Source organism: Garra rufa, chromosome 22 (genome assembly GCF_049309525.1).
Source record: "Garra rufa chromosome 22, GarRuf1.0, whole genome shotgun sequence".
NCBI lineage: Eukaryota > Metazoa > Chordata > Actinopteri > Cypriniformes > Cyprinidae > Garra > Garra rufa.
The window spans coordinates 4,500,884-4,525,631 of NC_133382.1; the positions used below are offsets into that span (position 1 = coordinate 4,500,884).

General features: G+C 32.7%; 4 protein-coding genes across 7 annotated transcripts in view; 3 read left to right on the forward strand and 1 right to left on the reverse strand.

Moving 5' to 3' along the window:
- The window catches only part of abcc3 (ATP-binding cassette, sub-family C (CFTR/MRP), member 3), a 399,896-nt gene that overhangs the window by 347,533 nt on the left and 27,615 nt on the right, over positions 1-24,748 (reverse strand). The window lies entirely within an intron of this gene.
- Positions 695-6,839, forward strand: LOC141298477 (ras-associating and dilute domain-containing protein-like). Its single transcript, XM_073828991.1, has 6 exons — positions 695-829; positions 943-1,109; positions 2,832-3,132; positions 3,243-3,340; positions 5,455-5,594; positions 6,014-6,839. Exons 1-6 carry the CDS (start codon positions 706-708, stop codon positions 6,141-6,143), a joined length of 960 nt encoding a protein of 319 aa, XP_073685092.1. The 5' UTR covers positions 695-705; the 3' UTR covers positions 6,144-6,839.
- Positions 8,131-11,525, forward strand: sult2st2 (sulfotransferase family 2, cytosolic sulfotransferase 2). The gene is made up of 6 exons (XM_073828780.1): positions 8,131-8,269; positions 9,703-9,914; positions 10,005-10,131; positions 10,352-10,446; positions 11,000-11,180; positions 11,401-11,525. The coding sequence occupies exons 1-6, from the start codon at positions 8,131-8,133 to the stop codon at positions 11,508-11,510; spliced, it is 864 nt and encodes a 287-aa protein (XP_073684881.1). The 3' UTR covers positions 11,511-11,525.
- Positions 16,403-22,090, forward strand: LOC141298148 (sulfotransferase 2B1-like). Of its 2 annotated transcripts, none has more exons than XM_073828660.1 (6): positions 16,403-16,562; positions 18,170-18,381; positions 18,460-18,586; positions 19,499-19,593; positions 20,299-20,479; positions 21,600-22,090. In XM_073828660.1, exons 1-6 carry the CDS (start codon positions 16,424-16,426, stop codon positions 21,632-21,634), a joined length of 789 nt encoding a protein of 262 aa, XP_073684761.1. In that variant the 5' UTR covers positions 16,403-16,423; the 3' UTR covers positions 21,635-22,090. The 2 variants fall into 2 exon arrangements, with proteins under 2 accessions (XP_073684761.1, XP_073684760.1); XM_073828659.1 differs by having other exon boundaries at positions 21,622-22,089.

Here is a 24,748-nt window from a genome sequence, read left to right on the forward strand (position 1 = left end):
GTTCTTATAATTTTATTATTTATTTATTTTTAAATGTTTAAAATTGGTCTTCTAGTTCTTTTAGTTTCTTGCTGTGTTTTTGTAATTTTATTATTATTATTATTTTTGTAAAAATATGTGTATAGTTCTTTTCTTTTAGTTTTCTTTTGTTATTTTTGTACCAATGTTATTTTTGCATCAATGCAATACTTATAGTTTTTATTAGTATTTGCATTTTTACATTTTCTGTTTTTGTTTTAATTGAAGTTAAAGTATTAGTCATTTTTATTGTTTTTATTATTGTTGATATAACTGCTGGTCTCTGCAGTGCCGATAGAGGCACTGAGATAGCATAAAAATATTATTATTTAATATTTAACTGTGATAAGTCTTATTGGTGATATGCATAACATAATTATTATATTAATATTGTTTTATATTAAAACTAAAATTAAAGTCATAAAAAACATTTTCGATACTTGAAATAAGCATTGACTGAAATAAAATTTAAAACACTTTTTCGTATGATAATAAATGCTTGGTTTTTTTTTTCTGAAAATGCACTATATTCACTATTACGTAATTGTTTTCACTGCTTAAAAATCACAAAATTTCTTGTCATCATGGTTGAAAACAGTTACATGAGGATATAAAGTCATTAAAGAGTGTGTATTGTGTGATAATGAGGTGTTTGTGTGTGTGTAGATGTCGTGGAAGTCTCTGCGGATGGAGTTCCCGTCATTGAACGCGGCTCAGCTCCATCACATACTGAGAGAATACGAGCCGCGACGTTCCTGTCCCGCAGCGTGGACACCGTCCAGCGACGAGGCCAGCGATGCACTCGCAACTGGTACACATTCACATATCATTCAGACTTTAACAGGCCTTCTAGAGTTACTGGAATTACCTTCTATGAATGATTTCTGTGGGGGAGTGAATATGAACGCTACTGTTTGTCTCCAGCTGATATCCTGGAGAGTTTTGATCAGCATCCTCCTCTCATCCTCCCGACTGACGGCTTTATAATCCAGCTGAAAACACCAATCAGTGAGCCGGAGCTAGTCAAACAGCTGTACCGCTTTCAGAGATTCATCAGAAAAATCACAGACCCAGAATCAGAACCGCCTCAGGTACACACCTCCATTTTTAGATTTAAAATATTATTTTAATAAATAATGTTTTTATTCTGCAAAATATTGATATTTATTATATTTGACCAATTAATGGCTCATTTAAAGCTGTTATTTTAGTATCACTGAGATACTTTAATTCATATGTATACATTTTTATTTTCTATTTTTCCTTTAACTTTCATTTATTTTAAAAGTATTAGTACTAATTTTTAGTGTGTGTGTGTGTGTGTGTGTGTGTGTGTGTGTGTGTGTGTGTGTGTGTGTGTGTGTAAATTATGAAACCACACAACTGAAGTACTAATGCTTTTAAATTAATCACTGAGATACTAAAAAATCTAAATGTTCTCATATTAATTTTATTTATTAGTTATTCTGTTGTGTTCTTGTAATTTTATTATTTTTTTAAAAATATGCCTAAAATGTGTCTTTTCTTCTAGTTCTTTTAGTTTCTTGTGTTTTTGTAATTTTATTATTTTTTGTTTTGTAAAATGTGTATAGTTTTTCTTTGCTTTTAGTTTTAGTTTGTTATTTTTGTACCAATGTTATTTTAGCATCAATGCAATACTTTATAGTTTTTAATTAGTATTTGTTTTTTTATGTTCTGGTTTTCTTTTAATTTAAGTTAAAGCATTAGTATTTTTTGTTTTGTTTTTCTTTAGTTATTAAAGTTTTTAAGTGCATAAAGTTAAACTAAATATAAATTTAAAGCTGCGTTGGCTGAAATAAAATAAGTTTGTTTTAATATGGTTTAATATTTAAAAAGTGTTTTATTTTAATTTACATTGTTTTATTAAAAAAATGTTTTTATGCTTTTAGTTTTAGTAAATTATATTAGAATTAATTTAGAAATGGTTTAATATTTGCATTTAATTAATTATTCTAATAATATTTATATTTTAGATTTAATTCCCAGTTTAGTTTTAGTTATAAAAATAAGCTTAAGTTTGAAATAATATTTCATAAATAATATTATTTAAATAATATTTTATATTTTTACATTTTATTCATATTATTTCATTTATAAAATGTTTTCATGGTTTCAGTTAATTATAATAACACTAATTTAGAGTTGGTTTAATATTTGCATTTAATTAATTATTATAATAATATTTATATTTTAAATGTAAATTCCAGTTTAGTTTTAGTTATAAAAATAAGCTTAAGTTTGAAATAATATTTAATATTAAAATTAAAATTAATATTAATATTATTTTTGTTTAATTTATATTATTTTAATTATAGTAACCCAAATTTTTTATTTATATTAATTTAATTATAATAACCCTAATTTAGAGTTGATTTAATATGTTCACATTTGTCATAAGGGTCATGGGATTTATACATCATGAATAAATAAGCTTTCCATTGATTTATTTTATTTTATAGGACAATATTTGACCGAGATACAGCTATTTAAAAGTCTGTAATCAAAACATTGTGAAAATCGCCTTTAAAGTGGTCCAAATGAAGTTCTTAGCAATGCATATTACTAATCAAAAATTACGTTTTCATATATATTTATGATAGGAAATGTACAAAATGTCTTCATGGGACATGATCTTTACTTAAAAATATTTGCATTAAAAGAAAAATCCATAATTTTGACCCATACAATGTATTTTTGGCTATTTCTACAAATATACCCATGCTACTTAAGACTGGTTTTGTTATAGTAATATTTATATTTTCTTAACAAACTTATTTTTGCTGATATCACAGCTGGTCTCTGCAGTGCCGATGGAGGCCAAGCTCACTAAGATGGAGGTTCACCCCAAAGCTCATCTTGAGGTCGGTCATACAGAGATGGTGTCTCCTCACGCTGGAGCGAGTGACCTGGGCTCATGTGAAGCTCTATTAACCAAAAAGCTTCAGAATCTTGAGCTTCAGAATAAAGATACGGCCCGTCCAGCGCTGGACCCGTCCTGTTTACTGACCCCGCCGAACACGCCACAAAACCTGGAGCTGACCGACTCCGACACGGATTCACACCAGCACACCTCCGCAGTCAGACCGGAGGAAGGTGACGGGACGCTTAGTGCTTTACATTGCCATCAGTGTCATGCATGTCAACTTCATGAAAGCAGAATGTCTGAACCGGAGCTGTTTAGTGACACAAGCTCATGTTTGTAGGTGAGAGTGAGGAGTGTGAGATCGGAGAAGACGATGTGTTTGTGCTGGAGCTGCAGAGAGCAGCGTGTGGTTTGGGTCTGATGCTGGTGGATGGAGAGGTGAGCGGATCTCTGAAATATTATGAGCTGTCACAAAAATTAAAATGAAGGCCATTCAAGATGTAGCAATAGCCAAAAATACATTGTATGGGTCAAAATGATTGATTTTTCTTTTATGCCAAAAATCATTAGGAAATTCAGTAAAGATCATGTTCCATGAAGATTTTTTGTAAAATTCCTACTGTAAACATATCAAAATGTAATTTTTGATTAGTAATATGCATTGTTAAGAACTTAATTTGGACAACTTTAAAGGTGATTTTCTCAGTATTTTGATTTTTTTGCACCCTCAGATTCCAGATTTTCAAATAGATGTATCTCGGCCAAATATTGTCCTATCCTAACAAACCCATATCAATAGAAAGCTTATTTATTGAGCTTTCATATGATGTATACATCTCACTTTTGTAAAATTTAACCTTATGGCTGGTTTTGTGGTCCAGGGTCACATTTATCAAATTCAAGTCAATGGCTACTGTCCTTTTGAGAGTCAAAAATGCATATACACGAGACACAAAATTCAATTTGCGAAAAATTATTCTTTTGAATGGGTTCTTTTTAATAAACTAGATCACTGCTAATCACAGCAAATGTTAATTTTCAATTCAGAATTTTTTCTCAGAATTGCAAGTTCGTATCTCACATTTCTAACTTTTTATTCAGAAATACAATATATATATTATATCTATATATTATATATAATTTCATGGCAGAAATGGCCTTTAATAGATAGAAACGATCTATGAAAAACTGCAATAAAATTTTTTATATGTGACCCTGGACCACAAGACCAGTCATAAGGGTCAATTTTGTGAAACTGAAATTTATAAATGAATAATCTTTCCGTTGATTTGTTAGGATAGGACAATATTTGGCTGATATACAACTACTTAAAAATCAGGAATCTGAGGGTGCAAAAAAAAACAAATATTGCCACTTTGTAATTTTATTCAGTCCTTTACTCCTCTGCCAAATTTTCCTCTCTTTAAATAAGATTCAAGCAAATGTGCAATTAATTGCAATTAATTCTGTGAATTAGTTGACATATCATGCAGTTGCTTCTATTACAGCCCTACTCTTGCAAAACATTTCCATAAAGTGTATCATAACATCACTATTAATATTAGTTTCCTTACAGCCCAACAGCATCTCCATGTGGTCAAAAAGGGAATATCTTTAGATTGTAGAGTCTAAACGAAATATATTCAAGACACCTTTAACATTTCTCACATAAGTACAGTTTATTCATTTATTTTATTACAAGAACTCAGAGTTAAAGTGTGTCTGAAACAAATTCATCTTGATAAAAAGCTATGTAATGGATTACAATCAACCAAAAACTCAGTTAATTTGACCATATTTACACAACTATCAATACTTGTTGACCAATTACCAAGCAATGCTTAATTTTGTTCAGTCCGTGGTGTAAAATGGTCACAATAGCAATTAATGAAAAAACACTTAAGCAAAAAATGGTCAGGTCAAAGTGTCTGAATAATTTTAGTCCCAAAATGTTTATCAATTTTAACACAAGCATCTCCATGTGGTCAAAAAGGGAATATTATATAATATACAGTCAAACCAACATTATTCAGACACCTTCAACATTTCTCATATTATCACAGTTTATTCTATAGTTTAGAAAATGGTAATAAAATATGACAAGAACTCAGAGTTAAAGTTTGTCAGATCAAATTCATTTAATGTCAGATGATGTTGATAGAAAGGTATGTAATTGATTGCATACAGTTAGTATGACAATGTTTACACAACTATCAATACTTTGTTGAGCAGTTACCGAGCAATGCTTCATTTTGTTCAGTCTGTGGTGTAAAGAGGTTGCATTAGCAATTAAAGAAAAAACACTTGGTCAGGTTCCTAAATGTTCCTAAATGTTTATCAATTTTACTGGTAGTCCATTATATAATATATTTTTGGGTATAATATTTCACAGTTTAGTTTATTTGGCTATCCTCACTTACATAAATGACCTAGTAAAAAAATATCAAAAATTATGTCTGGTGTCTGAATAATTTTTGGTTTGACTTTTATGAGAAACAAAGACTGTTTGGTGGAATCAAGTTTGTGGAATAACATTGGTGTGTTTTCCACAGGAGAGCCCATCGACTGTCAGTGGGATTTACATCAAATCAGTGCTTCCGGACTCTCCTGCCGCTTTATCCCGGAAACTGAGAGCCGGCGATCGCATTCTAGCAGTGAATGGACTGAGTCTGGCCGGAGTCGACTATCAGACGTGAGGAGATTTACAGTAAATGTTAAACATCCTGCAGTGCCTTAAAGAAGTAGTTTACTTTCAGAACAAAGATTTACAGATGATGTACTCACCCCCTTGTCATCCAAGATGTTCATGTCTTTCTTTCTTCAGTCGTAAGGAAATTATGTTTTTTGGGGGCACTATAGAAGTCCATTATATGGAGAGAAATCCTGAAATGTTTTCCTCAAAAAACACCATTTCTTTACGACTATAGAAAGAAAGGGTGACAAGGGGGTGAGTACATTACCTGTAAATTCTGAAAGTGAACTACTCCTTTAAACATAAGCAGTAGGACTGTACAGTCTGTTATGCAGCATGCTATTTCCTTGGAGCACATTATATGCTATTGATTATTTATACTGTACATTAACAACATTTCTTTCTCTTCCATCCTGTAGTGGCCGGGATCTCATTCAGATGTCAGGAGAAAAGCCTCGGCTGCTGGTTGCCAGATGTTACAATGCTACGAAAGAAAAAACTTTATGTATAAACCCGATCTGTGACCCTGGACCACAAAACCAGTCTTAAGTAGCACGGATATATTTGCAGCAATAGGCAAAAATGCATTGTATGGGGCAGAATTATTGATTTTTCTTTTATGCCAAAAATCATTAGGATATTAAAATTCCTATCATATTCCTATCAAAACTTTTTTTTTTTTTTTTATAATATGCATTGCTAAGAACTTCATTTGGACAACTTTAAAGGTGATTTTCTCAATATTTGGATTTTTTTGCACCCTCAGATTTCAGATTTTCAAACAATTGTATCTCAAACAAATATTGTCCTATTCTAACAAACCATACATCAATAGAAAGTGTATTTATTCAGCTTTCAGATTCTGTAAAAATGGTTTTGTGGTCCATGGTTACATGTAGTGTTTAAGCTCTGCTTCTGTCCTTAAATAGATATGCATCAAGAGTGTCAAAGAAAATGGACAAAAACAACTTTTTTAACATTTGGTTTTATATGTACAGGTTGCTTTTTACCATTCTTAATTGTGTGATCCTTGCATTATGATGAAAAAAATATGGAAATGATTAGAATAATTTATGTACATATTATGTGCCTTCAGAACGGACTGCTTTTTAATTTATTGCATAATGTATAAAATAAATGGTTGGCTGCATAGTTTTAGTTTGAATAACTAAAACATTTTCAATGCTGTGCCATTCGTTTATGCAATATGCTTACAGTATGTTGGAAAAAAAGTTTGTGTTTTTGAAAGAGTCTCTGCTTACCTGCATTTATTTGAGCAAAAATAAAGTTCAAATTATGAAATATTATTGCAATTTAAAATAGCTGTTTTCTCGGTCAATATATTGTAAAATGTATTTTTTTTCTGTGATCAAAGCTGAATTTTCAGCATCATTACTTTAGACTTCAGTGTCACGTCTTCAAAAATAATTCTTATGCTGATTTAAACTTCACGGACCCACCTGGTCTTCTGGGTTAATATTTTATTATATGTGACCCTGGACCACAAAACCAGTCTTAAGTAACACTGGTATATTTGTAGCATTTGTAGCCAAAAATACATTGTATGGGTCAAAATTATAGATTTTTCTTTTATGCCAAAAATCATTAGGATATTGAGTTCCATGAAGATATTTTGTAAATTTCCTACCGTAAATATATTGCAATTAATTTTTGATTAGTAATATGCATTTCTAAGAACTTAATTTGGACTTTAAAGGTAATTTTCTAAATATATATATTTTTTTTTTTTCACCCTCAGATTCTAGACTTTTAATTAGTTGTATCTGGCCCAAATATAGTCCTATCCTAACTGTATTCGAAATGTATTCGATGACATCCTGATTATCACTTATCCCAAATCCGGTGAGTTTGAGTTTCAACAGGTTTATGCATTGCATGATGCAGATTATTGTAAAAATGTCAGTATTTAACATAAAATATTGGAGTCACTTCATAAATATTGTTAAAATGTGTTTAATTGTATTAAATGTGCACCTGCAGATAATACAAGGTCACTTGAGTGTACTTAAGTATACTTAAATCATTATTTCTTAAAACACTTTAGTAGACTTTTTAAAAGTGCACTGTAATAATGTCAAATTAAAGTAATAATCACGTTGTGGTTTGAAGAATATTTGTAGCAAAATACATTGTACGGGTCAAAATTATTGATTTTTCTTTTATGTCAAACATCATTAGGATAAATCATGTTCCATGAAGATCTTTTGTGCATTTTCTACCATAAATGTATTGAAAATGGAAACAACTGTTTGCACACTATAGCACGGGAGTAAGTATATCAGCAACTATTAGGAGCATGAACTTATTGCACAAGTTGATACAGAAGATTATGACATTCATTTGTTCCTTTACAACTTGACAAACAGTTGCGAAAGAGCCCCGTTTACGATCTATTGAGTGCACATGAAAGTCCAAAAAGAGAACCAGGCTTATTTTACTGAGTTCTCGCGGTATTACAGGGTCTGTATCGTCTGTGAGTTTTAGTTTGTTGTTTATTTGTCGTGTGCTTCAGAACATGACGGAGGCTGAACTGTACTCGGTGTATAAAGGTGTGTACGTGCCGAAGTATGTACACCCTCCAGAAAGTCTGAAATACTATGAGGATTTCACTTTCCGTCCTGATGACATCCTGATTATCACTTATCCCAAATCCGGTGAGTTTCAACAGGTTGATATACATTGCATGATGCAGATTATTGTAAAATGTCAGTATTTAACATGAAATATTGGAGTCACTTCATAAATATTGTGAAAATGTGTTTATGTTGTGTTGAATGTGCACTTGCAGATAGTATAAGGCCACTTGAGTGTACTTAAGTATACTTAAATTATTATTTCTTAACACACTTAAAAAGTGTACTGTTGTTATAATGTCAAATTAAAGTAATAATCAGGTTGTGCTTTGAAGAAGTACACTAAAGCACATAAAAGTAAAGTATGTGAATATAATTTTAGCTGTAGTGTGTTATTTTCAATGAGCTCAATTGCAACTTCATTACAAATGCGTAGTTTGAAATATATTTAAATACACGACATACAAGTTTTATTAGAAATTACATTAAAGTATATGTGACCCTGGAACACAAAACCAATCATAAAGTTTTTTTTTTATTTTTTTTATTGAGATTTATACATCACCTGAAAGCTGAATAAACACGCTTTCCATTGATGTATGATTTGTTAGGATAGGAAAATCTGGATTCTAAGGGTTGTAAAAAAAAAAATTAAGATATTGAGAAAATCGCCTTTAAAGTTGTCCAAATTGTCCAAAAAGTTTTTAGCAATGCATATTACTAATCAAAAATTAAGTTTTGATATATTTACGGTAGGGAATTTACAAAATATTATGAATAATTATAAAATAATTGTGACACATACAGTGTATTTTTTTGGCTATTGCTACTTTTGTGGTCCAGGGTCGCATATTTTAGTTTATCTACTTAAAATAAGTGGGTCAAAAAGCACTCTTAGGTTCACCTAATGACATTCAATATAATCTATAATACATTTTAATTTTGTCGGTTTCTAACATGCATTTAAGTGTCTGAAAACATTTAGTTAAATACTTTTGACTCACTTTCAAGCGAAATGCAGTCTTTTACTTTTACTGTCTACGTAGGTCTATGCCATATACCTGTCAATTACAGGAAAATTCTTTTAAAATCTAGCGTTTAACGCATGTGTCAAGTTTTTATAAATGTGACTCTGGACCCCAAAACCAGTCGTAAGTCGCACGGGTTGCTATATTTGTAGCAATAGCCACAAATACATGATCAGTTTATATGCCAAAAACCATTAGGATATTAAGATTATGAAGATATTTTGTAAGAACTTATTACCTAAGAACTTCATTTGGACAACTTTAAAGATGATTTTCTCAATATCTAGATTTTTTACATTCCTTAGATACCAAATTTTCCTGTCCTAACACACCATACATCTATGGAAAGCTTATTTATTCCTTCAAAATTGACCCGTCTTACTGGTTTTGTGGTCCAGGGTCACAAACGCACAAATGCTTTTGAAACACTTTTAAGCCTTATCTCAATATTTTTGAAAGAATGTAAGCTTGACCTTTGTTCCACAGGCACAACATGGATGCAGGAGGTGATTCCTCTGATCGTGAGCGACGGTGATTTGACTCCGGTGCTGACGGTGCCAAACTGGGACCGAGCGCCATGGCTGGAGGAACAACGGGCGATTCAGCTCAATCTGGAGGAGAGACCTTCTCCACGCGTCTTTGCAACTCACTTCCATCACAGCATGATGAACGAGTCTTACTTCAAAATAAAACCCAGGGTAAAAACACTCTGAAGAGTCAATAAATCACGCATTGTGTGCTGTTTAATAAAATGCATTAAGAATATTGTGTTTTGCACTGTGCTTCAGGTTCTCTATGTCATGCGTAACCCAAAAGACGTGTTCACATCTTCATATTACTACTATGGAATGGCCTCATACATGGTGAACCCAGGAACCCAAGATGAGTTCATGGAGAAGTTTCTTGATGGAAAAAGTATGGATTTTATCTCTCTTTTACATTTGCAGTTTACAAATGTTTCTATGAGCTTCTTATTAGAACAAATATAAACTGAAGTACAAAAATGAGACGTGCAACCTTATTTGTTCTCATGCATTATTACAAAGCAAGATATCCAACTTTTTGTGATATTGCAATGTTTTTGTTCTATAAAGGAATGATTTGAGCATTTAAGCATGATGTCTTTTATTCACAGTCATGTTTGGTTCCTGGTTTGATCATGTCAAAGGCTGGATTAATGCTGAAGAGAAGGAATCCATACTGTACATGTTCTATGAGGAGATGATCGCTGTAAGTAGCTTTTTCACACAGCAGGACTGAACACGCAGCTTCAGTTCATTCATTTTAGTACTTTATGGGTTACTGTAATATTGAGATTTACAGAGAAGGCTTTACTCCTTTTAAAAATTATATTTAAAAAACGACTTACTACTTGGTCAAAAGATTCCAGTATGAAATGTACTTTAAACAGCACAAATCACTCATCAGTGTGTGACCCTATCACTGAGTTTGTCAGGTTATCTCAGAATGACAGCGTGTTGTAACTTTGCTAAGTAGTTCAAGGTCTCTCTGGTGGACCTCTTTCTCGTGTCCTTGTAAACTTAACTGAACTTTGAGATATCCAAAGTCCTCTTAAGTCCTCCAGCAGCACTTCTCTTTCTCATTTCTCAAAGAAAATATTATATACACCAGCAATTAGGCAGCATGATCTTGTATTTTTCATGTTACGCAATAATAAATGGTTTATCAAAGCAAGATCATTTTTATTCTTTTTTGGTGATAGAAAATATCGAAATCCTTGTAAAGCACTTCTTGGTTTCTAACATTTTCAAATCTTTGCCAGGATCTGAAAGGATCCGTGGAGAAAATTGGCAAGTTTCTTGGTAAATCTCTGAGTGCAGATGTGTCGCAGAAGATCGCTGACCACTGCGTCTTCAAGAACATGAAACAAAACAAAATGTCCAACTTTTCTCTGGTTCCAGAAGAATACATGGACCAGAAGAAATCTGAATTCATGAGGAAAGGTAAAATCACATAATTCAGCTTAAAAAGGAAGGACTTAATGAAAAATCTGACATCATTTACTCACTTTGATCACTTCATGCTTTACAAAGTATGCAAATCACCACAGTAGTTTATTAAAAATAGGCCATACCATATTCTAGATGAATTATCCCTTTTACTTCAAAGAATAGTTTCACTTGAATATCATTGACTGTATTAGATATTTTTTTATTCTTTCAGGAATTGCTGGTGACTGGAAAAATAATTTCACTGAGGCACAAGGGCAGCGGTTTAATGCCGTATACAAAGACAAGATGAAAGATGTGAAATTTAAATTTATGTGGGACTGAAAAAATAACCCTTTTTAATAAAACTTTGGAGCACATTCTCCACAATAGCGAGGTTTTTTGGAACATTGCTTTAAAAGAGCTTTTTGAATAAAATTTTGTGATTAAAAATATCACAGTACTGGAAATGATTAACAATCATTTTTGTACTGTTTATGTTATGTGTATTCAGAATGGATTGTTATTGCAGATTATTTTTTTGTATATATGGAATGGTATGTATGGAATAAATGAATGATTGGAAAAAATGCTTAATTGTAGTTTGGTTTTTCAAACTAAATTGTCATCCCTGGTTTTTGGTGCCTTTTGTGTCCCCCAAAAATGCACAAAAGTAAGAACAAATATACAGCGTGGAAAATAAGTATTTGACACATCAGCATTTTTATCAGTAAGGGTATTTCTAAGTGGGCTATTGACACAAAATTTCCACCAGATGTAGCCATTTCTACCCAAAGATTTTCCCCAAGGAGTCAGTGTTTCACATTTTCAACAGTGGGCTCTCAAATTCCTTGATGGGCAGGAATTTTTCCGTTATTTACAAATAAGGAATTATATTCAAAAGGATTCAACACTTCTTTCTAATGCAAGTTCCTCGGAAATTGTGAAGCAGCTTTTTGAGATGCACTCAACTAAATCTATAAGTTTATTCTATAGTGTGCTATCAGAGTATGTTGGCACATCTACTCATTTTATTAAAACGATTTGGGAAAGGGAACTTAATTTTCAAGTACCAGATGAAGATTGGAATATGGTTTGGAAAAATGCAAAAAAAACCTAAGTACATACATTCTCCTCCCCAGCGAAGTAGATTTAGGGCTGAATTCTCTCCTTTCTGTCCCAAATAAAAGACAGAAATAGGTAATCTTACTCATTGTTTGTGGTTCTGTAATAAGATAACAGAGATTCTGGTGGGGGGGGTTCTGAAGAACTGAATAAAAATTTGGGTGTTTCTTTGGTTCCAGAACCAGCATCTTATGTGTTGGGAATGTCTCGTCCTGTAGGTCTTGATAAGTTCATAATTAGGCTTTTTAATTGCCTTATTTTCAGTGCTAAAAAATGTATACTTTTACAATGGATCTCAGATAAAGCTCCCACTGTTAGGATGTGGAATCGAACTATTCTTGAATATGTGTCACTAGATTATTTGACTTGTATTGTACATGAAAAGAGTGGAGTGTTTCATAAAATTTGGGAACCTTTTCTGACATATGTTGATCTTGACATTGCTTCCATCCTGACAAGAGGGTTTGTCTAAGGGTGTCATGGCTGGTTTTGTTGTACTATAATCTGTATTCATTGTCAGTACTTCAAAAATGTTTTTTCTTTTTTCCCGACTTAGTGAATTCCCATGTATACACACATGTAAACCTTGCTTTTTATGTGTGTGAGCTGAAATGTATTATTATTTTATTTTATTGTTGTTTACCTGTTGTTGTCTTTATGTTATCATTATTTTGCAAGCATGTTTCTTTATAATGTGAAAATTAATAAAAACATATATTTAAAAAAACAAGAAGGGTTATATTGACCTATTAAGATTTTGCTTACATCTTCCTTGTAAATATATATATATATATATATACACCCCCTCCCCCTCCCCCCGTTAAACCATAACTGTGGTTTATCCCACCTGAGTTCAATTTCTCTAGCCACACCTGTTCGCAATCAAGAAATCACTTAAATAGGACCTGCCTGACAAAGTAAAGTAAACCAAAAGATCCTCAAAAGCTACACATCATGTTGAGATTCAAAGAAATTCAGGAACAAATGAGAAAGAAAGTAATTGAGATCTATCAGTCTGGAAAAGGTTATAAAGCCATTTCTAAAGCTTTGGGACTCCAGCGAACCACAGTGAGAGCCATTATCCCCAAATGGCAAAAACATGGAACAGTGGTGAACCTTCCTAGGAGTGGCCGGCCGACCAAAATTACCCTAAGATCGACTCATCCAAGAGGTCACAAAAGACCCCACAACAACATCTAAAGAACTGCAGGCCTCTCTTGCCTCAGTTAAGGTCAGTGTTCATGACTCCACCATAAGAAAGAGACTGGGCAAAAATGGCCTGCATGGCAGAGTTCCAAGACGAAAACCGCTGCTGAGCAAAAAGAACATAAAGGCTCGTCTCCGTTTTGCCAGAACACATCTTGATGATCCCCAAGACTTTTGGGAAAATACTCTGTGGACTGACGAGACAAAAGTTTAACTTTTTGGAAGGAGTGTCCCATTACATCTGGCGTAAAAGTTGCACAGCATTTCAGAAAAAGAACATCATACCAACAGTAAAATATGGTGGTGGTAGTGTGATGGTCTGGGGCTGTTTTGCTGCTTCTGGACCTGGAAGACTTGCTGTGATAAAAGGAACCATGAATTCTGCTGTCCACCAAAAAATCCTGAAGGACAATGTCCAGCCATCTGTTCATGACCTCAAGCTGAAGCAAACTTGGGTTCTGCAGCAGGACAATGATACAAAACACATCAGCAAATCCACAAATATATATACAATTATAACAATATTTCAAGTATGATTGAATCAACTTTTTTATGTAAAAGGCAAAAAGTTGATCAAGGATTCATTAGTTTGAAAAGATACTAATCAGCACATGATTAGCTAGCACAGTTCTGAACAGTTGTACACATAAAAAAAACTAAATGTGATTAAATAACTCCAAAAAAGTGTTCTGAGTAATAGAAAAATGGTGTTCGGTATAGTGACATTCTTAAAAAAAATAAAGTTACAGTAAAATCTTTTAAGAATGTCCAGGGTGGACATCTTACATTTAGTTTTTTTTTTAAATGCTTATTGATGCTTTTTAATTTGCCTAAGCTTGGCCATGATGGCCAAACGGTTATAACATACACAAAAAAATACATGCTAATGTAGACATTTTGACAGTAACAAAACAAGTCTGTCAAAAATGTTTCTGCACACTCACTGTAGGCCTACTGATATTTCTAAAGTCTGTGGTGTATAACCACATGCATGTTTTGCAATTTTTGGGCTGGCCCCTGATGGAGCCACCACTGATAATTTAAGTTTGAGAGCGCAGTTTTATAAAATATGTTATAATAAGTGTACATTTGAGTACATATGAGATGTGTTCAGTTGAAACACCTTAAATAACTTGCATACACAGAAACCCTGCAGCCATGATTTTTGCTTCACACGTGTATTAGTTCTCTTTAATCCTGGGAAATCTGAAATATTTGCGTCTTTCCACTTTAAAGATATCGACAAAAGTTTTTTTTTTCCAAGGTGAGATTTTCATTTCACCATGTCCTTTCCACAATTAATAGCTTATTGTTCTTTTATGATTCTTAAGATTAACATATTCACAGCCAGTGTTTGGGGTAATGCATTACAAGTAACGTAAGTTACGTAATAATATTACTTTTTCCAAGTAACTACTAAAGTAACGCATTACCTTTTAAATAAAAAGAAAATATCTGAGTTAATTTTTCAAATAAGTACACTAGATACTTCCTCCCTCATTTATTGATTAAAAGCTCTCCTGTCCCCATGTTGAGAGAACTCTTGAGTAAGATGTTACTTTAGTTCTAGAATAAATGTGAACATGCTCACTTACTAAAAAATAGATACAGTATTTCTCAAAATGAATAAAAACTGCGTCTTTCCACTTTAAAATTCAACGCAAACCTACAATAATTAAATATGTTAAATAATACAAATATCCTTTATGGATTTAATCCCATTTTATTAACCGATGTCTTTGCTGCCGACCTTCGATGATCCAATTCATCCATACTGATAAGCAAAAATTACTCAAGATAATATAACATTTGTTTTCCCTTTTTTTTTTTTGCTGAAGAGTTGACATTTTTTCTTCTCCCGTCTACTAATTTACTTTTCTCTAAGCCTGAAGCTTTTGCTGTTAATAAGTCTTTACATTTGCCAAAAATAGAACGTTTTATATTAAAAACAAACAAGCAAGCCCTGCCCAGATTTAAAAAGTAAGGCAAAAGTAACTTAACACATTACTTTACATAAAAAGTAACTATAACGTAATCAGTTACTTTTTAGGGAGTAACTCAATGTTATAATGCATTACTTTTAAAAGTAACTTTCCCCAACACTGCTTATGGCTATTATCAATTCATGATATTTTACTACACAAACAAAAGAAATATGTGACCCTGGACCACAAAACCAGTCTTAAGTCGCTGGGGTATATTTGTAGCAATAGCCAAAAATACATTGCATGGGTCAAAATTTTTGATTTTTCTTTTATGCCAAAAATCATTAGGAAATTAAGTAAAGATCATGTTCCATGAAGATTTTTTGTAAAATTCCTACTGTAAATATATCAAAATGTAATTTTTGATTTGTAAAATGCATTGTTAAGAACTTAATTTGGACAACTTTAAAGGTGATTTTCTCAGTATTTTGATTTTTTTGCACCCTCAGATTCCTGATTTTCAAATAGATTTATCTCGGCCAAATATAGTTCTATCCTAACAAACTATGCATCAATAGAAAGCTTATTTATTGAGCTTTCATATGATGTATAAATCTCAGTTTTGTAAAATTTTACCTTATGACTGGTTTTGTGGTCCAGGGTCACATATGTGAAAAATCACTTCATTTCAGCATCTAAAAAAGCAGAGAGTGTCTTTACTGTAGGCTACTCAGTCTACAAGAGGGTGTGCTTCTGCTGCTAACACTAAAGGGAATAATTTTAAGTAGCATTCAAAAGCATAAAGCATACATTTATTTGCTTAATTTGCTTTACAAACAGTTGCAAAAGAGTTTACTATACTATGTGCTGCTTATAGTGGCTACATGAATGGAGGAGATCAGTAGAAACATCACTGCGCATTCCAGGAGTTCTCGCGGTGTCACGTGATTTACTTTGGCTGTGACTTTAGTTTGCGGTTTATTTGCTTCAAAATCCGGAGAAATGACGGAAGCTGAGCTGTACTCGGTGTATAAAGATGTGTACGTCCCTACGCATTTACACCCTCCAGAATGTCTGAAATACTATGAGGAGTTCACTTTCCGTCCGGACGACATCCTGATCGTCACTTACCCTAAATCCGGTGAGTTTTATGACTTTGCGATGCAGACTATTGTAGGAGTTTGACACAGCAGATAGCAGCCTAACCTGTAATGCGTGTTTTTTTGTACTCCGTAAAGCCTGCAGCTATCTACCGTGGTAACCACATGGTAACAATGGTTAAGCTTTACAACAAGGTTAACCGACATTCAATGATAAGCAATGCATTTGTTACAGTACATAAATTAAATATATCTATTTTAGTGTTTACGTATTTTATTTCGTTTTTATTGTATAATAGTTTATTATTATTGTACATTTTTAATTATTTGTTAGCTTTTATCAACTCAAACCCACTGCAGTTCTTACATTAACTCTTGAGAAACTGCAGCTATGTGTTTTTTTTTTTTTTACCCATTTCATGATGCTGACTTCAAAGAACGAAATATAATTGATTTCCATTGATGTTGGTTTGTTAGGATAGGACAGTATTTGGCCAAGATACAACTATTTGAAAATCTGGAATCTGAGGGTGCAAAAAAAAAAAAAACAAACAAAAAAAACTTTAGTTTGGGTATTTATGGTTGGAACTTTAATAAATATCTTCATGGAACATGATCTTTTCTTAATATCCTGATGATTTTTGGCATAAAAGAAAAATCGATCATTTTAACCCATACAATGTGCTACTTAAGACTGGTACATTTAACGGTAAGTTTTAAACAGGTAAGGTAAAATGTAATCTAAAGTAATCTACTAATCATACTAACTACTACGTTACTAACATAATATACCCAGCACTCCAAAAACATCTAATTAATTAAATGTGTTACTTGCAGTCTCTTATTATTAGTAATTATTTGTGAAATTAGTTAGGAATTTCTGAGGGAAAGATGTTTCTAAACTAACATGCAACTTTTAAATAATATATGTGACCCTGGACCACAAAACCACTCTAAGATTTTTCAAATAGTTGTATCTCGGCCAAAATATTGTCCTATTCTAAAAAAGCAACATTCATGAAAAGCTTATTTATTCAGCTTTCAGATGATGTTTAAATCTCAATTGACAACTATGTGTGGTTTTGTGGTCCAGGGTCACATAGAAAAGTCTGAGATTAATGCCTAATGCTTTAGAAGCATTCTTCATTAACTAATGCAGTTAACTAATGTTAGCAAACAACTAGATTTTAGTGAAAAAATACAATAGAATTCTGGAAGAAACTGTAATAGTAAAAAGTGTACATTTTGGGCCAAAGTGGTTTCACTCAATAACTGTAAGTTACTCTAACAAAATAGCTGTTGCTTGCAAAAAATGCATTGGGGTTATGCTTGTAAACTAAAATAAACGCAGAAAGACCGTTTTTGTTCTACGTTGTCTGTTTTCACATCCACATACCCTTGTTTCATAACAAAACCTGCGATGGAACGTTGGCTGTGCATGTTATTACCTGTTTAAATGAGTTCATTGTATTATTAACCGGGCAGATCATGTGGGTCAGTGTCATTTGATAGTCAAAAACAACTTTAGACTTTAAAATGCATGTGCCAAGTTTTTATAAATGCACTCTTTGTTGGTTCTAAAACACCTTAAAGCCACATTTCTATGCTTGAGTGAAAGTAAGCTTGACCTGTGACCTTTGTTCCACAGGCACAACATGGATGCAGGAGGTGATTCCTCTGATCGTGAGCGACGGTGATTTGACTCCGGTGCTGACGGTGCCAAACTGGGACCGAGTGCCATGGCTGGAGGAGCACCGGGCGATCCTGCTCAATCTGGAGGAGAGACCTTCTCCACGCATTTTCGCAACTCACTTCCATCACAGCATGATGAACGAGTCTTACTTCAAAATAAAGCCCAGGGTAAAAACACTCTGAAGAGTGAATAAATCACGCATTGTGATGCATTAAGAATATTGTACACTTCACTCTTTGCTTCAGGTTCTCTATGTCATGCGTGACCCAAAAGACGTGTTCACATCCTCATATTACTACTATGGAATGGCCTCATACTTGGTGAACCCAGGAACCCAAGATGAGTTCATGGAGAAGTTTCTTGATGGAAAAAGTATGGATTTCATCTCTTTTTTACATTTACAGGTTACAAATGTTTCTATTAGCTTCTTATTAGAGCAAACTTAAACCGAAGTACAAAAGTGAGGCGTGCATATCTGTTCTCATTGTTGTTACCAAGCAAGATGTTGGGGAAAGTTACTTTTAAAAGTAATGCATTACAACATTGAATTACTCCCTAAAAAAGTAACTAATTAAGTTACTTTTTATGGAAAGTAATGCGTTACGTTACTTTTGCGTTATTTTTTAAATCTGGGAAAGGCTTGTTTGTTTTTTAATATAAAAAGTTATATTTTTTTGTCAATTTTAAAAGCCTTTTCACACCAAAAGCCTCAGGCTTAGTAAAAAGTAAATTCACGTCTGTACGGTAGACCACAGAAGGAAAAAGTAAACTCTTCAGCAATAAAAACGGAAAACAAATGTTAGATTATCTTGAGTAATTTTTGCTTATTAGTATGGATGAATTGGATCATTAAAGGTTGGCAGCAAAGACATTGGTTAATAAAATGGGATTAAATGCATAAAGGATATTTGTATTATTTAAGATTTAATTATTGCAGGTTTGAGACTGTTTTTATTCCTTTTGAGGAATACGGTATCTGTTTATTTAGTGAGTGAGATTTAGTTCTAGAACTAAAGTAACATCTTACTCACGATTTCTCTCAACATGGGGACAGGAGAGCTTTTAATCAGTAAATGGGGAAAAACTGAGATATATTTTTTTATTTCAATTAAAAAGTAATGCGCTACTTTACTAGTTACTTGGAAAAAGTAATATTATTACGTAACTTGCGTTACTTGTAATCCGTTACCCCCAACACTGGTTGTAATATGCAATATGCTTTTTGTGATATTGCAATGTCTTTGTTTTATAAAGGAATGATTTGAGCATATATTTTATTCGCAGTCATGTTCGGTTCCTGGTTTGATCATGTGAAAAGCTGGATTAATGCTGAAGAGAAGGAATCCATACTGTACATGTTCTATGAGGAGATGATCGCTGTAAGTAGCTTCTTCACAAAGCAGGACTGAACACGCAGCTTCAGTTCATTATTTTTACTTGTTCTGTAAAAAAGTTCATGGGTTTCTATAACCTTGTCATAACAATAAATATTGAGGGTAAACTTGTTGGCGGCGATAGCCGTGTGGTTAGCGCGCTGACATATAGCCCGACTCAAGGACCTTTCCCGATCCCGCCCCCTATCTCTCTCCCACTTCACTTCCTGTCCTATCTGATCTGTCCTATCATAATAAAGGTAAAAACGGCCAAAAAATAAATCTTTAAAAAAAAAAATATTGCGGGTAAACTGGTTTGGCTTGCTCATGAACAAGACTTCACTTGTGCTCCAGTCCAATGTTTTCCTCCTCTTCATCTTTAAAGGAATAGTTCAACCAAAAGTGAAATTTTTTTGCAATTTTTTACAATGCAAAATATTAAGTATTAATTATTAACACATTTTATTTTATTTTACATGAGTTTGTTTTTATTCTACCTTTTGCTAGTAGGCTTTTTGTCCTTCCACAAACTAAAGCTTAGGTAGTTCTGGAGATTTTGTCTTTGACCTTGAGGAAAAACCTGTTTGTTTTTTCTGACATTTTTATGTTCAGATTTTGCATTTTATCTTAAGCTAGACAGGGCATTAAATACTGAAATCCTTGCAAAGTTCTTCTTGGTTTCTAACATGTGATCACATAAATCTTTGTCAGGATCTGAAAGGATCTGTGGAGAAAATTGGCAAGTTTCTTGGTAAATCTCTGAGTCCAGATGTGTTGCAGAAGATCGCTGACCACTGCGTCTTCAAGAACATGAAACAAAACAACATGTCCAACTTTTCTCTGGTTCCAGAGGAATACATGGACCAAAAGAAATCTGAATTCATGAGGAAAGGTAACATATGCAATACCCGAATAATTCTTAAGTGATTGGCAAAAATTAAAAATGTGACATAATTTACTCACTTACTGTCAGGCTTCAAAAAGTCAGCAAAAGCACCATAAATAGTATTATAAAAGTAGTCTATATTACATGTTAACTGTGATATATACTATTTTACAGTGGTTTTTTATTTAGTGATAGTTGTTCATGAGTGCCTTGTTTGTCCTGAACAGTTAAACTGCCTGCCGTTCTTTAGAAAAACCCTTCAGGTCCCACAAATTCTTTGGTTTTCCAGCATTTTTGTGTAATTGAACCCTTTCCAGCAATGGCTGTATGATTTTGAGAACCGTCTTTTCAAACTGAGGACAACTGAGGGACTCATATGCAACTATTACAGAAGGTTCAAACACTCACTGATGCTCCAGAAGTAGAAAAGATGCATTAAGAGCCAGGGGGTGAAAACATTTGGAATTTGAAGATCAGGATAAATTTAACTTACTTTGTCTTCTGGGAAACATGTAAGTATCGTCTGTAGCTTCTGAAGGGCAGTACAAAATGAAAAAAATATGATATTTAGGCAAAATAAGAAAAATGTACACATCTTCATTCTGTTCAAAAGTTTTCACCCCAGCTCTTAATGCATGTTTTCTCCTTCTGGAGCATCAGTGAGTGTTTGAACCTTCTGTAATAGTTTCAGATGAGTCCCTCAGTTGTCCTCAGTGTGAAAAGATGGATCTCAAAATCATACAGTCATTGTTGGAAAGGGTTCAAATACACAAAAATGCTGAAAAAACACAGAATTTGTGGGACCTGAAGGATTTTTCTGAAGAACAGCAGGCAGTTTAACTGGTCAGGACAAACAAGGGACTCATAAACAACTATCACTAAACAAAAACGCAGCTGTGGATCATTCAGGTAACAACACAGTATTAAGAGTCAAGGGGGTGTAAAATTTTGAATGCCTTAATTTTTATAAATTCAGCTATTATTTTCTCTTGAGGACTAAATGTAAACGTCTTTTATGTGAAGTATCTTATTCAGGTCAGTACTAAATAAAAAACAACATGCATTTTTAAACCTTTGACTTCAACTGTTGATTGTATCCAGATGTGCCGTATTTACTCAGGACTAGTTGTCTTGTTTTTCTCTGTAAGGAATTGCTGGTGACTGGAAGAATCTGTTCACTGAGGCCCAAGAGCAGCGATTTAATGCCGTATACAAAGAAAAGATGAAAGATGTGACGTTCAAGTTTATGTGGGACTAAAAAATACATACTTGCTTTTAATGAGGCACATTAACCCGTCTATAACAGACAGTTTTTATGTTATTTTATATAAATCTCCTATGTATATCACTGTTTTTCTAACAAAATTATGCAGAAAAAAATGTCTATGCACTTTAAGTACCTCTGTTATACTGATCAGTAATTCCTTTTACTACTTTATTTAAAAAAGCCAATCATAAATGCATGTATTACTAATAAATAATTAATTTGATGATATTCATATATAATTTATAATCATTTTTAAGCATTTGTTGCATGCATTTTATTCATAAGTCTAATAAATGCATAGTTTATACAAAATGTTGGGTAATTTACTCATTATTTAAAAAGTAATTACTGCTAGCTTTTAATAATATCTTCAACAGTGTACTCTCTATAATAAGTATTACATTACTTATTACTAATTACCAGTGTTGGGGAAAGTTACTTTTAAAAGTAATGCATTACAACATTGAGTTACTCTTTAAAAAAGTAACTAATTACGTTACTTAGTTACTTTTTATGGAAAGTAATGCGTTATGTTACCTTTTAAATCTGGGCAGGGCTTATTTGTTTTTAATATAAAAAGCTATATTTTGGGCAAATGTAAAAGCCTTTTCACAGCAAAAGCCTCAGGCTTAGAGAAAAGTAAATTAACGTCTGTACAGTAGACCGCAGAAGAAAAAATGTCAACTTTTCAGCAATAAAAAAGGGAAAATAAATGTTAGATTATCTTGAGTAATTTTTGCTTATTAGTATGGATGAATTGGATCATCGAAGATCGGCAGCAAAGACATTGGTTAATAAAATGGGACTAAACACATAAAGGATATTTGTATTATTTAACATTTAATTATTGCAGGTTTGTGTTGAATTTCACTGTTTTTATTCATTTTGAGGAACACTGTATCTGTTTTTTTAGTGTGTGAGATGAATTAATGCATGTTCACATTTATTCTAGAACTAAAGTAACATCTTACTCACGATTTCTCTCATCATGGGGACAGGAGAGCTTTTAATTAATAAATTGGAGAAAAATAAGTAAATGCTATATCAATCTTGACCAGTTAAACAATACAAAGATAGATATGAAAGTCCAAGAAGTAACTGTACTTTAATAACAAAAAAAAGGAGTAATTCTTTACCTTTTCAATGGAAAAATAATGAAGTGACATTAATAAATTACTTAGTAATGCATTTACACCCAGCACTGTTTACAGTGACTGTTGTAAATGTAAACAAGCAGGATACTTTCCACAACACTAGAGGGCGGCGGCGCTGCGCTAATGTGAAACGCCAACAGCGCCGAAGCAAAGAAGAAGAAGCTTAGAAACAACTCGCGCTATGGTTGCGGCTCTGAGAGGGAATAAATCCGGAGTCAGACTCATTCACGTATTTATCGTTCAAGTAGCTAAAATATATTACAAGAGAACAGACTGTAGCCACTATTCTGCGTTATTAGATGTTTTAAATATATATTTTAAGGTAAAACGGGTGCGATGTTTCTTGAAGTACTTATTTTAGCTGCAAAAATACTTTTTCCACCAACGTACTTCCATTATATTGGCTTGTTGGAAAACTGCGAATATAAGTAATACGAATTGTCATTCATTTTGCCTTACGACAGAAATTTAAAAGCCATAATTCAAATAAGGCTTTATATTGATTCAAGTTCAGTGTCATGAAACTCTTTTAGAGATTCAGGGAATCGTTTTAAGAAGTGGCTCCTTATTAGATTCGTTTTTTTTTAAACCAGAGATGCCAGGCTGTTTTTGTTTAAACTCGTAGTGAATTTTATACCTGGAGAATGTCTTGTTTTAAATGAGAAGCAAACGATCAGAAAATAATGGCAAACAAACAGGAAATGAACAAAGGCCCTCAGATACATCAAGGGCCCCTGGTGAGGTCAAGGGCCCCGGATGAAGCACTGCCCTCTACATCGGGAACAGACCAAAGTATTGTACATTTTATTTATCTTCTACAGGTTTTTTTATACACTACCAGTCAAAAGTTTTTGAACTAAGTTTTAAAAATGTTTTTTTTTGCTCCCCAAGTGTGCATTTATTTGATCCAGAATACAAAAACAGTTAAATTTAAAACTTTTTAATGTTTAAAAAAAAAAAAAAAACATCAAGCCTGCATTTATTCGATCCAAAGTACAACAAAAGCAGTAATATTGTAAAAAAAATTTTACTATTTAAAATAACTGCTTTCTGTTTGAATATATTTTAAAATGTAATTTATTCCTGTGATTTCAAAGTTGATTTTTCAGAATCATTACTGCAGTCTTCAGTGTCACATGATTTTTCAGAAATCATTCGAATTTTCTGATTTGCTGCTCACAAAACATTTATTATTATTATGTTGAAAACAGCTAAGTAGATTTTTTTCAGTTTTTTTTTTTTTTAATGAATAGAAAGGTCAGAAACAGCATTTATCTGAAATGGAAATCTTTTGTAACATTATAAATGTCTTCATCATCATCCTTGCTAAATAAAAGTATTAATTTCTATAAATATATTAGCTTTTGAATGGTGTAGCATTTGTATAATGTTACAAAAGCTTTTTTATTTCAGATAAATGCTGATCTTTCTATTTATCAAAGATTGGTCAAAAAATGCACTCAACTGTTTTAAATATTGATAATAATAATAATTAAAAAAAATGTTTCTTAAACAGCAAATCTGTATTTTAGAATGATTTCTGACGGATCATGTGACACTGAAGACTGGAGTAATGATGCTGAAAATTTAGCTTTGATCACAGGAATAAATTACATTTTAAAATATATGCATCTAAAAAAGCAGAGAGTGTCTTTACTGTAGGCTACTCAGTCTACAAGAGGGTGTGCTTCTGCTGCTAACACTAAAGGGAATAATTTTAAGTAGCATTCAAAAGCATAAAGCATACATTTATTTGCTTAATTTGCTTTACAAACAGTTGCAAAAGAGTTTACTATACTATGTGCTGCTTATAGTGGCTACATGAATGGAGGAGATCAGTAGAAACATCACTGC

What these genes read in the sequence shown, in the direction of transcription:
- LOC141298148 (XM_073828659.1), top strand. Translation starts at nt 16,424, where the DNA reads ATGACGGAAGCTGAGCTGTACTCGGTGTATAAAGATGTGTACGTCCCT. An exon ending in CGTCACTTACCCTAAATCCG is followed by an intron (nt 16,563 to 18,169) that starts GTGAGTTTTATG and finishes TTTGTTCCACAG; the next exon opens with GCACAACATGGATGCAGGAG. An exon ending in ACTTCAAAATAAAGCCCAGG is followed by an intron (nt 18,382 to 18,459) that starts GTAAAAACACTC and finishes TCTTTGCTTCAG; the next exon opens with GTTCTCTATGTCATGCGTGA.
- LOC141298477 (XM_073828991.1), top strand. Translation starts at nt 706, where the DNA reads ATGGAGTTCCCGTCATTGAACGCGGCTCAGCTCCATCACATACTGAGA. An exon ending in CAGAATCAGAACCGCCTCAG is followed by an intron (nt 1,110 to 2,831) that starts GTACACACCTCC and finishes CTGATATCACAG; the next exon opens with CTGGTCTCTGCAGTGCCGAT. An exon ending in GCCGGAGTCGACTATCAGAC is followed by an intron (nt 5,595 to 6,013) that starts GTGAGGAGATTT and finishes TCCATCCTGTAG; the next exon opens with TGGCCGGGATCTCATTCAGA.
- sult2st2 (XM_073828780.1), top strand. Translation starts at nt 8,131, where the DNA reads ATGACGGAGGCTGAACTGTACTCGGTGTATAAAGGTGTGTACGTGCCG. An exon ending in TCTATGAGGAGATGATCGCT is followed by an intron (nt 10,447 to 10,999) that starts GTAAGTAGCTTT and finishes AATCTTTGCCAG; the next exon opens with GATCTGAAAGGATCCGTGGA. An exon ending in ATCTGAATTCATGAGGAAAG is followed by an intron (nt 11,181 to 11,400) that starts GTAAAATCACAT and finishes TTATTCTTTCAG; the next exon opens with GAATTGCTGGTGACTGGAAA.